Genomic DNA, 15,256 nt, shown 5'->3' with positions numbered 1-15,256 from the left:
AATTTCTAAGACGAATATTCAACAATATTTGTTTGTCTCGCGATACTATACCCTAATAATCGAAAACAATCGAACAATAAAAAATAAAATCGCCGATACATTTGTTCGGTGAAAACGCCCGGCAGATTCAAAATACAGTTATCTCCGTGCGTGTGGCGAACGTGTCTGCTCGTAAAATTCGCTATTGTTTCGGGGGTGGGGGGCCGCTTCGAAACAAATGAACGAACAAGTAAATAATATATAAATTGGATGTAGTCTGTGTTCGTACGAGATAACAACACCGCGTAGAGGGAAGATAATTTTCGGAAATTCTAATTCGATGGTGTCCGTGCTGATATACGACGCCGAGCGGGGCTGACCACCAAATCGCGGTCGTGTCTCGCGCGCTGAAAATCGCCGCTCGCGGCGCGCCCGGCGCGCGGTTTTCGAGGTTATGTCGCGCGTTTCGCGAGCTGTAATGCCGAATTGATGCCGGCCGAAATCCGTGTAGATGGTATCGCGGCGACCAGCGGCCGGCTGTAACGCGTAATTCGCCACCGGTGGTCGATTTCCCTCCTTCTCGACCCATATTCCACCGCTTCCGCCCGAAAGAACACTCGTCCACCACGGACCTCCCCTTCCTACGAGCAGCTTCTTATTGACCTATTGCGAACTTAACGTTTTTCCTTTAGCTGGAATTTTTTCACCAATAGAGAAAGTAAATCCAATAACTGGGGGTGTCTTTGGTGTTCTTGGTGTTGCGAGGTGTTGAAAAATACCTTCTATTCGGAGTAGGATTACAGTTGAAGCTTTGGTTCTTGTACTGGATGCTTGACAACATTATTCAGTCGATAAGAATCTATTTATGTTAGAATTGTGTAACTGGGGGTATCTTTAGTGGTCTCGATGTTGCGAGGCGTTGAAAAGGTTCTTCTATTCGGAGTAGGATCAAACTTGAAGCTTTGGTTAACACTTGACAACATTATTGAGTCGATAAGAACCCATTTACAGTAGAACTGTGTAACTGAGGGTATCTTCAGTGTTCTTGGTGTTGTGAGGTGTTGAAAAAGACCTTCTATTCGGAGTAGGATTACAGTTGAAGCTTTGGTTCTTGTACCGGACACTTGACAACATTATTGAGTCGATAAGAACCCATTTATATTAGAATTGTGTAACTGAGGGTATCTTCAGTGTTCTTGGTGTTGCGAGGTGTTGAAAAAGACCTTCTATTCGGAGTAGGATTACAGTTGAAGCTTTGGTTCTTGTACTGGACGCTTGACAACATTATTGAGTCGATAAGAATCCATTTATGTTAGAATTGTGTAACTGAGGGTATCTTCAGTGTTCTTGGTGTTGCGAGGTGTTGAAAAAGACCTTCTATTCGGAGTAGGATTAAAGTTGAAGCTTTGGTTCTTGTACCGGACACTTGATAACATTATTGAGTCGATAAGAACCCATTTACATTGGAACCATATAACTGGGGGTATCTTCAGTATTTTCTCTGTTGCGAGGTGTTAAAGAAAATCTTCTCTTCGGAGTAGGATCAAACTTGAAGCTTTTCTGAAACGTAGGTACACCTCCGCCCAAAATTTTTATAAAAGAAATTGAGGCGTTGAAAAAAAGCCTTCTCTTCGAAGTAGGATCAAACTTGAAGCTTTTCTAAAACTACGAAACGTAGGTACTACCCCGCTCAAAGTTTTCATAAAAGAGATTGGGATACCTGGTTCTTGTACCGGACACTTGACAACATTACTGAGTCGATAAGAACCCATTTACATTAGAATAATAATGTAACTGCATTCTTTAACGTTGGAGCAGCTTTGCTCACAGAATGATCCTCGGCTCATCAGTAAGCTACGCCGGACCGATGTAACCGGGCAGTCTCGTCTAATGTTCTCGAAAATTTGCACATCAATTCCTTCTACTTCTACGTAGTACGAAAGATAACTGAACACAAGGATGAGTACATCGAAATTTGTCCACGGACCGGTATAACTGAAAAAGAATAAGTCGTGAGTTAAATTTTGATTCGACTTCATTTTTGTTGGAATATGTCCAAGGCTGGCTATATCCGTGAAGTTCCCCTGGTTTACAATTTTACCCTTCGCGGTGGCATTTGTGGACAAGGAGGGATAGACACGGGAGTACATAACCAGTGGGCCCGCTATGTATAATTATATATTTTCTACAAAATAACTTTTCTCACGTGGAACACAATTTTAATTCTCGACCAGTTTTATAATTTAATTACGTTTAATTTGGTTTTTATTATCTCTTCTTTCAAAAATAAAATGCATTTTAATCGTGAATTTTTCAGTTTTAAATTCAAATAGTTACAAAGAAATGTAAGTATCGAAAAGTCTAAAGACTAAAGATACAATGTTTCGAAATTAAAAAAGTTTGGCCAGCAATCGTCGCAGTGAACTCTCAGATATAGAGGAACAATACGTTCAATATTTTACCAAGTGTTGGATATATTTTTATCTAGATAATGAATAACGAATAAGAACGACGAACGAAGGTTTATTCGAATAACGTAAATGGGCTGATAAATATTTATTCGTTACGTAAACGATGCAGCTATTTGTTACGTATCACTGTCTTCGGTTTTGTATTTGTTTTACAATTTTGGGAATTGGTGCAGTGAACACGTTGTTACAAATGTGCAATACAGGGTGTAATATACGGATTAACGTGCAAATACGATTTTATTCATGTTTACACTATTAGTTACAATTTCTTCGGAAAATTCGATAGCCTCGCTTTACAAACGCACTGTTTGTTTCTCGTTGATTCTAAATGTTTTATTTTTGCAATTGGGAATATTCTCATTTTACAAAGAGAAACGTTAACGCGTTGAAATTCTTTAACGAAATAGTAATCAATTATCACTAATCGTTCGACGAATTTATTTATATTTCATTTCGCTATTTACATTCAATTCTATTATTGTATATAATGCAACATTGAATCGCGTTGTGTCGCTTCAAATTCGAGGAGAAATAAAAATTTTACCGTTAGCACCGTTAACATAATATTGCACATTTTTTATCCTGTGTGTTTAAGATTTATCACACGCGAGGTACCTATTTATTAACATGAAAAATGGAAATGTACGTGGAAAACATATTTTTCTCGCTTTCTTATCACCGGTGGAAGAAATTTAATACAGGAACACGTGCGCGAATTTATAAACAGTTTCTCGTTATTTTATTTTGTTGTCGAAAGGTGGCAGGAAGTTACATAGTTGTAGCGAAGCCAACAAACCTAAGCGCCAACGCCGCGTGCCGGTACCGAGCAAGTGATGCCACTCTTAGCCAGCATCTCCTTTAATCGTGCGGATGAACTTTTATCCGAATAAAACTTTCATCGAAATCAATTTTTCTCGATCATTGGCAAACAATCCGGATCTATTACGTGCAATACAGAAACCTTAGACTAGAAGCAATCAACCGTACGATAACGTACAGGATCTGAAAATCTAACGCAAATGACCTAAGAAATGCGAGTTTGAAGCTAAAATTAAAAAAAAAGAAAAAGAAGAAAAGATGTATTAAAAGTGGTCAGAACGGTGGTAAATTCTGGTCTCACCTTTACGTATTACGAACACATTGAGAACGTTGTCGTTGGCGTTGCGCGAAACCTTAGGCGAGAAGCAGTCAATCGTACGATAACGTACAGGATCTGAAAATCGAACGCAAATGACCTAAGAAATGCGAGTTTGAAGCTAAAATTTAAAAAAAGAAGAAAAGAAAAAAAGATGTATTAAAAGTGGTCCGAATGGTGGTAAATTCTGGTCTCACCTTTACGTATTACGAACACATTGGGAAGGTTGTCGTTGGCGTTGCCCGAAACACTTGCTCGGGCAAGTCGTCAGCGTTCACGGGTTCCGGAATCTCGCGGAGAGTCCGAGCATGTGTCCATGGTGATTCTTCATCGAGCAGTGTTCGATAGAGGTGACGCCGGCAGGAGCCAACGTGGAAGACGAACTAGTCGTGACACGAAGCCGGCCCGGTGCTCAACACTACGTCATAACGGTCGAGCTGGCTTGCACCGGCCCTGAGGATGACACGATGGACCATGGTTTCGCTTGTCCTTTGATGCATGATATTGCAGACTCGGCGCTGCACGCTTCGGCAAACATGTCACGAGCAAGCCGAAACTGTTAGGATTCATAGTTATCTCGGCCGATCGTGTCGTAGTCGGACACTCGCCCTATCGTCCACGCATGGCTATATCCGTCCTCCGTAGTTTGATATACTCCTTCATAGTGGCCTTTTCCCCGTCAGTTATCAGCCAGATGGATTTTCTGCTCTCGCCACTTTGATAAGCGGAACGCTTATTGGAGCTATTCTCCTCCGAGCCGTCGACCGAAGTACTCGAAATAATTAACCCTCGCGATTCGGAATTAATGACGCGCGTGTGCAGACACTCACGGGTCGAATATGACCCAGGGGGAAAATTACTTCTTCCACGGCTTGGAAAACGCGACGAAGCAGTTGCGAAAGTGGACGTTACTTTTGCATCCAACGTTTTCAAACCAGGGTCACGATCACTCAACTTTGACAGTGTTTGCTGGGAATGATTCCAGATACTTAAGGGACAAATAAATTTACAATTGAACCAGCCTGTATGGTCTAGGAAATGCAATGAAGGAGTTACAGAAGTAGACGTTATTTTTGCATCCAACGTTTTCAAACCAGGGTCACTATCCTTCAACTTCGACAGTGTTTACTGGGAATGATTCCAGATACTTAAGGGACAAATAAATTTACAATTGAACTAGTCTGTATGGTCTAGGAAATGCAATGAAGGAGTTACAGAAGTAGACGTTATTTTTGCATCCAACGTTTTCAAACCAGGGTCACTATCCTTCAACTTCGACAGTGTTTACTGGGAATGATTCGAGATACTTAAGAGACAAATAAGTTGACAATTGAACCAGTCTGTATGGTCTGGGAAACGCTACGAAGGAGTTACAAAAGTTATTTTGACATCAAACGTTTTCAAACCAGGGTCACGATCCTCCAACTTCGACAGTGTTTGCTGGGAATGATTTGAGATACTTAAGAGACAAATGGGTTGTTTCGGATGACAATTGAGTCACTCTGTATGATTTGGGAAATGCAACGAAAGAGTTGCGAAAGTAGATGTTACTTTTGCATCCAACGTTTTCAAACCAGGGTCACGATACTTCAACTTCGACAGTGTTTGCTGAGAATGATTCGAGATACTTAAGAGACAAATAAGTTGACAATTGAACCAGCCTGTACGGTCTAGGAAACGCAACGAAGAAGTTACAAAAGTTATTTTTACATCAAACATTTTCAAACCTTGGTGGGATCGCAATACTTCAACGTCGACAGTGTCTACTGGGAATGATTCGAGACACTCGATTTTAAATGGAAGAAATTCATCGTCGATCGAAGGGGCCGGACAATAAAATATCGTCGAATTAAAGTTAATCCGAATTCTTCCACGGTGGTTTTCGAAACCAGTAAATCCAAGCGATCCTCATAAATTCTTGGCAAGACGCGTGCACGTAGATTCGCGTTCTCGTCTCTCTCTCTGCATGCCACGTACGTATACGGGGTGGGCATTAATAACGGATGAAGCCCCGACTGCGGCAACCACGTAATGTTTATCTCGTTGTTTATTCCGCGTGCGTGGCAGCCGCAACGCGGGAAAACGCGCACAGTGCCGCGTGGATTCTTAGCGCGATCGCGGTTTTGATTTATAAAGACGCGCCGCGAATTTATGCCCAACATTAATTTTGCATCGACTCGTTCCCGTGTATGCATGCCGTAGTATCGTCTTCTTCCGCTTCCCCATTTGCCTGCCCCGTTATGGACAATAATATTATCTTAAAAATCTACGACAAGTTAAACGAGCTGCGAAACATTCTCTCGTGATAAAAATAATTGAATTTTTTTAACTCTCTTCAGAAACCGTGAACAAGCGAAGATAAAGTTAAGAATTTCATTTCTTTGAAGATGGGTTTTGTTCGAGAAATTTGGAGAAATTTTTTTCGATATTTGCACGTGACATTTGTCAATTTGTTTGTTATTAATCACACCCATTGATACAACGACATGAATTTGCACAGGATAACGTTGTGCAAGGTGACAACGTTACTTTGTCGAATCATTGCAACATTTAATTACGAATTCATATTTTAGTAGTTAATTTTCTGTTACAATACTCCGACAAGTTAAACGAGCTGCGAAACATTCTCTCGCGATAAAAATAATTGAATTTTTTTAACCTTCTTCAGAATCGACGAAACGGCGAACAATCGGAGATAAAATTAAGAATTTCATCTCTTCGAAGATTGTTCGAGAAATTTGGAGAAATTCGTATCGATATTTACACGTGACATTTGTCAATTTGTTTGTCATTAATCACACTCATTGATACAACGATATGAATTTGAACAGGATCGATTAATACGAGCCCGTGCAAGGCGACAACGTTACTTTGTCGTATCATTGGAACATTTAATTACGAATTCATATTTTAGTGGTTAATTTCGTGTTACAATATTTGAAAAGGCTCGAAAAGTAAACGTTCACGTACACGCGTACCGGTATCCTCGATTCCGTACCAGGTTGCCGGTGACACTCTTGAATAAAGAAATCGAGCAAATAATATAATGCTTGTTATTAGCACTATTTGCGGTTGCGATAACGAGCATTGGGAAAATGTAGATGATACAAGAACGAGTCAATTTTATTGTTGCACGGTGAGGATTTTTTATTCGACTTTTCCTCGTTCGGTCTTTCGGAGACCGTGGCTCCGATTATAAATATAAATATTTATAAGAGTATATAGGGGGAATTAGTACTAATTGCCATCTAAAGTTTTCTTTACGCTTTGAGAGTTAAGGTCGTTCGAAGATCACGTTTATGTGTCGTTTTCGAATTAGTTTTCCATTGCCAGTTACAACACAGCGCTACAATAAATATTATTACTCTTTAAATTTATTACTCTTTCTTTACGTACATGGACGCAAAAAATTATAAAAGTGAATTATTCGGTTGTTCGGAAAGTAATTTTGTTTTCCAAAATGGAGAATATACAATTTAGTAAAATGTTTATGCGCTCTAAAAAAATCGCGTTTCAATTTCACCAAAAAAAACAAAAACGAAATGACTTTCCGAACAACTCAATAATAATTCCAGGACGTCGAATTTTCTTCATGAAAATAAACCCAAACACGATTCCACGTGGATTATTATTAATTGTGCTTGACTAAAAGATTTTCAGAGACTGCTTAAAAGTGTCGTATATACGTAGAAAAACGATTTGTACGGTCGTTGGTAGAAATTGCGACTTTATTTATGAAACGCGGTGAACTTTGTTTCAACGTTTGCTCTTATTTCTGTTGCAGAAAAGTCGGGTTTCCAGTCGCCGTATGGCCCCACGATGGACAACGGAATGGTGAGTGGATTTTCACCAGTCGTCGCGTTAAGATTGCAATTTTTTCTATCTATTATTTCTTATTTTTTTATATTTTACACGATCCCCACGGCGGTGAATCCGCAGGATTTTTCTCCCTTCCGTTCGACCGACTCGAATCTCAAGATAAAGCGGGATTACCCAAGAAACGGGAGCGTAATAATTATTGCAGTCGTAGAGGCAAATTTATCCGAGAAAAAGTTACTCCCTTTCTTCCTCCCTCTTGTTCCGTGCCCCCGTCCGCCGGATAATCCGAAAACTTTAGTCCGAGCAATATTTTTGGCAAGTGGTTCTCATCGTGCTGAAAATTCTCACGCGAGAAGCCGCGCGAAGTGAACCTCGCGACTCACTCGTAAAACCGGGATTTCAATTCTACAAATAAAAACAGCCTCGTGAAAGATGTCAGCGTGGTCCCGTCACCCTGTTCTAAACTCTCGTATCCGTTAAAAAGTGCATTCGTCCCGATGGCACGCAATTAGACGTTCCAGAGGGACGTATTCGTCGCGCTGGTTCGCCATTTCCTCGCGATTACCTCGCGAATTACCAACGATATTTCTCCACTGTTGAAAGGATTAATCTCGGTAGCTAGCGGCGATCCGTGGTCGTAGTTTTCTCTTAGAAATAAGAATTACCCAATTTCGCGAAGGTTGAGCGTCGTCGACCACGGCCGGCTTTAATATCACTTACGTTCTCTCCCTCGTTCGCGACGATGTATTTATACGCTCGTGTACGTGTGCACGCACACGGGAACGCGTACATACTAATATATACATTATGTGGAACAAAGGAACACCGGACGGGGGTTGCGGGGGGTTAAGCGGCCTCGGATGAAAAGTTATCCCGTGGCGCGGATAAAGTCCCTCGCATTTTCTTCTTCCACGGTGTGTCGGCCATCCATTTCTTCCGCGCGACCTCCGTGACGATCGCTAATTACTCGGGCCTGCGAAAGGACCGCCGAAACGAAACGGTCTCTGTTTGCCGCCCGATGAAACGCGTTAAGGGGGAGCATCGCTTTCACGATTTCGGAAAACCGACTCTCTTTACAGTTTATTCGTGTTCGAGTGCAAGTGAATCGACCCCGGTTACAAGAAATACTTGTCTCGGTTGGAAGAAATAATTTCCTTATTATTTGGAATGTATGGATCGAGACGAACAAACTTTCCAAATAGTGTACGGTACATATATATGAAATATGAAATACTTGTCTCGGTTGGAAGAAATAAAATACTCTTCTCGGTTGTAAGAAATAATTTCCCTATTATTTGGAATATGTGGATCGATACAAACAAAATTTCCAGATAGTACGGTATAGATATTTGAAATATGAAATATTTGTCTCGGTTGGAAGAAATAATTTCTCTATTATTTGGAATGTATGGATTGAGACGAACAAATTTTCCATATAGTGTACGATACATATATGTGAAATATGAAATACTCTCGATTGGAAGAAATAATTTCCCTATTATTTGGAATATATGGTTTGAGACGAACAAACTTTCCAGACAGTGTACGGTACATATATTATATATGAAATATGAAATACTTGTCTCGGTTGGAAGAAATAAAATACTTGTCTCGGTTATAAGAAATAAAATACTTGTCTCGGTTGTAAGAAATAATTTCTCTATTATTTAGAATATATGGATCGATACGAACAAATTTCCCAGATAGTGTACAGTACATATATATGAAATATGAAATACTCTCGATTGGAAGAAATAAAATACTTATCTCGGTTGTAAGAAATAAAATACTTGTCTCGGTTGTAAGAAATAATTTCTCTATTATTTAGAATATATGGATCGATACGAACAAATTTCCCAGATAGTGTACAGTACATATATGTGAAATATGAAATACTCTCGATTGGAAGAAATAATTTTCCTATTATTTGGAATATATGGTTTGAGACGAACAAATTTTCCAGATAGTGTACGGTACATATATATGAAATATGAAATACTTATAGGAAATGATTTTCTTATCGTTTGAAATATATCGATTGATAAAGGTTATACAAAAGAGAATCCTCAGTTGAAGGAAACTTTAAATTAATACGAACAAATTTTCCAGATAATGTACGGTACATATCTATGAAATATGAAATAGTTTACTCGGTTAGAGGAAATGATTTCCTTATCGTTTGAAATATATCGATTGATAAAGGTTATATAAAAGAGAATCCCCAGTTGAAGGAAACTCAATTAATACGAACAAATTTTGCAGATTATGTACAGTACATATGTATGAAATGCGAAATAGTTTACTCGGTTATAGGAAATGATTATCGTTTGAAATATATCGGTTGATAAAGGTTATACAAAATAGAATCCCCAGTTGAAGGAAACTTTAAACGAAAAGATGCTGTTTTGAATTATTTTCGTACGTATAATCAGTATTCGCTCGATTGTACCATGAATCTGGAGACACCCTATATATGTGACACGCGCCCGAATAAATCATTCGCGTCTTACGTGTCGTCGATATATTACATTATGTAATAAACAATAGTTAATTTATGCGTTGTCTGTATTGTACAGTATCAAGGTTTCTTCGCACTTCTTTCAATGTTTAGAAATTTCTTCGTCCGTGATCTAGAAAATCATCATTTTACAAACATTTAATCACAAATATAAAGTAAATGCAGAGTTACTTGATTTACATTGTTTTCAAACTGCAAAATGTTTCGTTTCATCGAACGATCGATACAAAATATCATCTACTGTGCACAAAATTCTTATTCGCTGTACAGTTATCGTTTATTCTAATTGTTAATTATTTTATCGTTATCATCGATCGAACATCTTTCGGGAGAAGCTGCAGAATCTAGAAAAGAAAATATTACAAAATTTAGACCACTGTAAGCAAGAAACTGCTCGAGGTCAGCCATAAACCACGACGTATTACACGGATTATTTACACGTTCGGGTGTATTAATATCTTCGATAAGATGTAATACAAAGTGCAAAAGTAAACTGCATCCTGTCGTTCTTTAACCACTTGACACATCTGAACCTCCAAATAAGTATAAGTCGCACGTAGCTACGCGAGTCCTGTCAAGATATTAAAAATCGATGTCAATTCTATTTTTTTCAGTTAATCCTGCGATATTTTAACGCGAAGATAGAATACTTACGTTCGTTAGCTTGAAAATAACCCGTATAAATGGAAATTAATTTGAATTAAGGAGATTAATATATTGGCTAGCTGTTTGGAATTTCTGATCACCGTGGAATCATTTCTGACACTGTTTGTGTTTGTTGTGATAAAAAACACTGTCCTCGGTTATATGAAATCGAACGAACTCGATTCAATTTCGTATAACCGGAATAGGTACTTTCCAAAAATATCAATACAAGATACCAATTGATTATGCAATGTACAATTGGTTGAACAATTTTAAACTCTTAATTTCAGCCAGATTTATAAAATACGAAGTATCACAAAGTATCTTTGTTTTCTTCGAACTTGCGACGAATTCGTTTGTAAATATTAATTTCAAATATTAAATAGATTATTTAAAAGAGATATTCTAGCAGCGTTTTTCACGGGTTCGAGTCCCCGAACAATAAAATGTTTAAATATGTCTCGTATCCTGCAATCAGTCCCACACGAAGAAAATACAAATATTACACTTAAGTACACGTCTTCCAAGACTTGGTGCAAACATTAAACGTTTATTTAAAATACCTATTAATAATTTATTTGTGAAAATATTCCCTGTTGTTATCAATGACTGTGTTCCAGCTTTAAATCGTTTAAACAGTATAAACTGACACCTTAAGACGGAACATTATCTCCGAGAACAAAATATTCTTTGTTGGTCTTATCGAGCATTTAACGTTTAACGCTTTCGGTCATTAGTTTCTGTATCGAGAATTAATACACCGACGACGGTGTATATAAATATCGTTATATACATTTATGTACGATTTACGACTAAAAGCGTTAAATAGAATATTTCTCAATACCAACGAAGAATATTTGTATCTTAAATTGGTGTCGAATTAACACGTTGACTACCGTATGACCTGTCAGCTTGTCATACCTTTTTATACGAGAAATTCTCCAGTTTTGGTGTGTTCGTTTTAACCTGCACAGGCTTGATTAACGATTCATCGGAACATTGTTCAGTAAAGATGTTTGACGCTGTTATCTGCAAGTATGCGTGAAAAATAATGTCAAATTGTGCTCTCATGGTAGAGAAACGCTACTTACCTCGCTGTTCGCATGTTTCATGATGGATCAAGGTCCTTACTATTTATCGTATAAATCGAATCAATTGCCGCGGAACACTGCATCATCTTTATCGATCTCAATGCACGAGAATCGACACGTGAGAGAAGATCATTACGAAGACAAGAGAGAATTGTCACCGAAGAAACTATAGCTACTATAGAAAATTCATTTAGACGATTCTGTACCAGACGAGTCACGATAACTCGACAAAATTGATTATCGTCCGCAAAATAATAATTACTGAAACTTTTCGTTCGATTTCCTTCAAATCGATCTTTTGGAACAGGTGGATGAGATCGAAACGATTTCAACGAAAAGTTATCTCAAGTGTACTTCGTTTGTTGCTCTTTCGGATGACACAAGCGGAATGTTGGTGCAACTTACGGTGTACGAGATACAACATTTCGTTCGTACGGTAAATTGTGTTTAATGTAACGAAATCACGACAGAACAATACCGTAATCACTTTTAACGCGTATTTCAGATTCGTTACAGTATTCGTAACGTTGGTTATTAATTATGTAAGTCTATTTCTCGTGGATTTCAAAGATCCGGAAATACAAAATTCATCCGGTTCACACTTGAAGGAGTAGTCCGACGTGTAGTTTTATTCGATCCTATCTTTATCTGAATCTTTTACGGTGGATTTTGCGCGAGGGAAACGAAAGATTTAAAAATCTGCAGGTGTACAGTTATCCGTGGAACGTTCGAGGTACCAGATAAGAGTTAGTACGCGAGCATAGCAACCGACACTTCTCGCGCTATTGCAGCACTGACAATAATACCATTTATCAGATTTGAAACCACTTTCAGCGATTACTATCGCGACGAAAACGAAGTAAAAATTTTGGAAACTGCGTTCAAGTTTGAATTTCGACTTCGTCAAGGTTCCACGCTCCGTGCATAATCGAGATTGGGGAAAGGGAGCGATGTAACTGACTATACTAACACAAAATTCATATTTGCATTCGAACGAATGGTTAGCAGTGTACGATTTTGTTCAGTGACGGCCAAAATATCGAGAATATCTGTACAATTTCAATGCGTAAAAATGATTCAGTCTCGTTGTGAAACGACAATGAGAAACGGAAGCGAGCACTGTTAAATAATTATGGCGTTATTTAAATCCATTCTGGTCCTTGTTCGAAAGGCTCGTTGTATAATATTTCCTTTGATCAAGATTTTTTCGTTGTTGTACGATTCGACATCGAGTAGCACATAATTCGAAACGATGGTCATTTACTTTCGGAAAGAAAATGCTACACATGATCGACAGGAATTTCCTCGCAAAAAGTCGATAAATTAAACAAAAATAGAAAAAGAAAGTCGATCATATTTAACTAACTTAACACCAGTTAAGTAGTGTACTAGTGTTAGTACACTAGTAAAAATACTATTGCATTTCATTTACGATTTCATTACGTAACACTACGTGTGAAGCATAGAAAACCTTGCAGAAGAATTTCGGGGTAAAATCAATTTTTATTTCCATACGATACTCGTATCACTCAAGTCCACCTCCAATGAAGCAAAAATCGTTGTATCGTATCGACGTCGCGAAACGATCGTACGGAATTATTTCCGCGAATGTTAATTAACAGAGCGTTGTTTACCCGCGCGATGTTATCGATACGCACGTCGAATTTATGAAATGCGTAATAGGAAGGCGACCTTGTGCCCGCATTCATCGCGTCTGTTGCTACACTTTTAATTGTCGCATCTCGGCGACCTTCCTTTTATCGGTGACCGGTGATGTTGTACAGTAACCTCGGCCGGGTAATTGGCGAATCGTGTCTCGAATCCTTCGAGGAGCGTTACGTTCGCGGTTTCAACGGAACGATTTCTCTTTGTCGACGTCGTACGAAAAATGCGTGCACGCGACGAGTGCCCGGCTAGTTTTCTAGGAAGAGTTGGAGATAGTAGAGATTTTTTTCTTCTTTTTTCTTTCACGCCGGCGAAGAGCAGTATCTAATCGGCAGTCGTTAAACCATAACTGATAAGAAGTATTGATTTCGATGGGTGATTTATTGGACTCGCCTCCTATACGATTCTTTACCCTGGTTCCTTCCTCGTCGCGTGTCTTCCGGCGCTCTCGCGAACGATGTAAAATACCCATTGCAACAGTGTTGTTGCGGACCGTTTCGAACGATTCGCTTTATTTTTCCCAGTGCGTTGAATTTGTTTTACGGTTGGATTCGGGACTCGAAGACGTAAGAATTCCAATAAAATTGGAATTTTTTTTCCAATCGTTCGATTTCGGATAGTGTCTCTTAATTGGAGGGACGTTAGTTTCAGCGGAACGTTTATTTCCAAAAGTGGACGATATTGTGTCTAAATCGTAGAATTTGTTTTACGGTTGGATTCAGGACTCGAAGTAGGAATTTTTACGAATCGTTCGATTTTGGATTGTGTCTCTTAATTGGAGGGAAGTTAGTTTCAGCGGAATGTTTATTTTCAAAAGTGGACGATATTGTGTCCAAAGCGTAGAATTTGTTTTACGGTTGGATTCGGGACTCGAAGTTTTTATGAATCGTTCAATGTAGGTCCAAAGACTTCAATGTATTGGGTTGTTCGAAAAGTCATTTCGTTTCTTTTGGTGAGAATGAAACACGATTTTTTCAGAGTGTATGAACATTTTATTAAGTTATATATTCTTCATTTTGGAAAATGAAATCACTTTCCGAATGATCTAATATATACGAAATATAGTTGGTAAATTAAAATCCAACAATCATTTCTAGGCATAGTTCAACTTCTTTATCATCAAACGTTTCGTTCTTTCATTCGGCCCCACTTTGGTAACGTATTGTTAATTTACTCTGAACGATTAACGAACCAAAAATGTATTCAACGAAAAGAAAGAAAAGCACTTTTTTCGTTTCATCGTTCGCGTCACATCGACTCAACGTGTTACCGAGAATAACCCAAACATTCAACAAGAAATAAGTCAAACTGTGTTAACGATTGCTACAATTATCGAATTTCATTTTCTAATTACTAATACAAGCATTGCGTATTATCGTTCTACCGATACGGTTAGTAATTACAATGAGTAGAAGTAACTTTTCGAATTTCTTCCGCTTGGATATTTTAGCGAATCGATTCTAAATCGTTCGCTAAAGAAAACTCTCGATTTTTCGCTCAATTTCGTAGATACTTCTCCCCTCCGGTACACCTCGATATTTTATCGAATCGATTCTAAATCGTTCGCTAAAGAAGACTCTCGATATTTCGCTCAGTTTCGTAGATCCCTCTCCCCTCCAGTACACCTCGATATTTGTTCGAATCGATTCGCTTCGTTCCAAAGAAGACTCTCGACTTTGCTCAGTTTCGTAGATCCCTCTCTCCTCCAGTACACCTCGACATTTCATCGAATCGATTCTAAATCGTTTCAAAGAAGACTCGACTTTCCTCAGTTTCGTAAATCCCTCTCCCCTCCGGTACACCTCGATATTTGTTCGAATCGATTCTAAATCGTTCCAAAGAAAATTTTCAATTTTTCGCTCCGTTTCGTAGATCCCTCTCCCCTCCAGTACACTTCGATATTTCATCGAATCGATTCTAAATCGTTTCAAAG

At 38.6% G+C, this 15,256-nt stretch overlaps 1 protein-coding gene across 11 annotated transcripts in view; it reads left to right on the top strand.

Moving 5' to 3' along the window:
• Nucleotides 1-15,256, top strand: part of LOC143154311 (protein daughterless-like) — a 279,566-nt gene that overhangs the window by 43,669 nt on the left and 220,641 nt on the right. For all 11 annotated transcript variants that reach the window (XM_076326299.1, XM_076326306.1, XM_076326305.1 and 8 more), the window contains exon 3: nt 7,370-7,419. In XM_076326299.1, the coding sequence (XP_076182414.1) occupies nt 7,370-7,419 (50 nt within the window). The remainder of the gene's footprint in view (nt 1-7,369; nt 7,420-15,256) is intronic.

The sequence above is a fragment of the Ptiloglossa arizonensis genome, chromosome 14 (genome assembly GCF_051014685.1).
Source record: "Ptiloglossa arizonensis isolate GNS036 chromosome 14, iyPtiAriz1_principal, whole genome shotgun sequence".
In the NCBI taxonomy this organism is placed as follows: Eukaryota; Metazoa; Arthropoda; class Insecta; order Hymenoptera; family Colletidae; genus Ptiloglossa; species Ptiloglossa arizonensis.
This window is presented reverse-complemented; position numbering and strand designations above follow the sequence as displayed.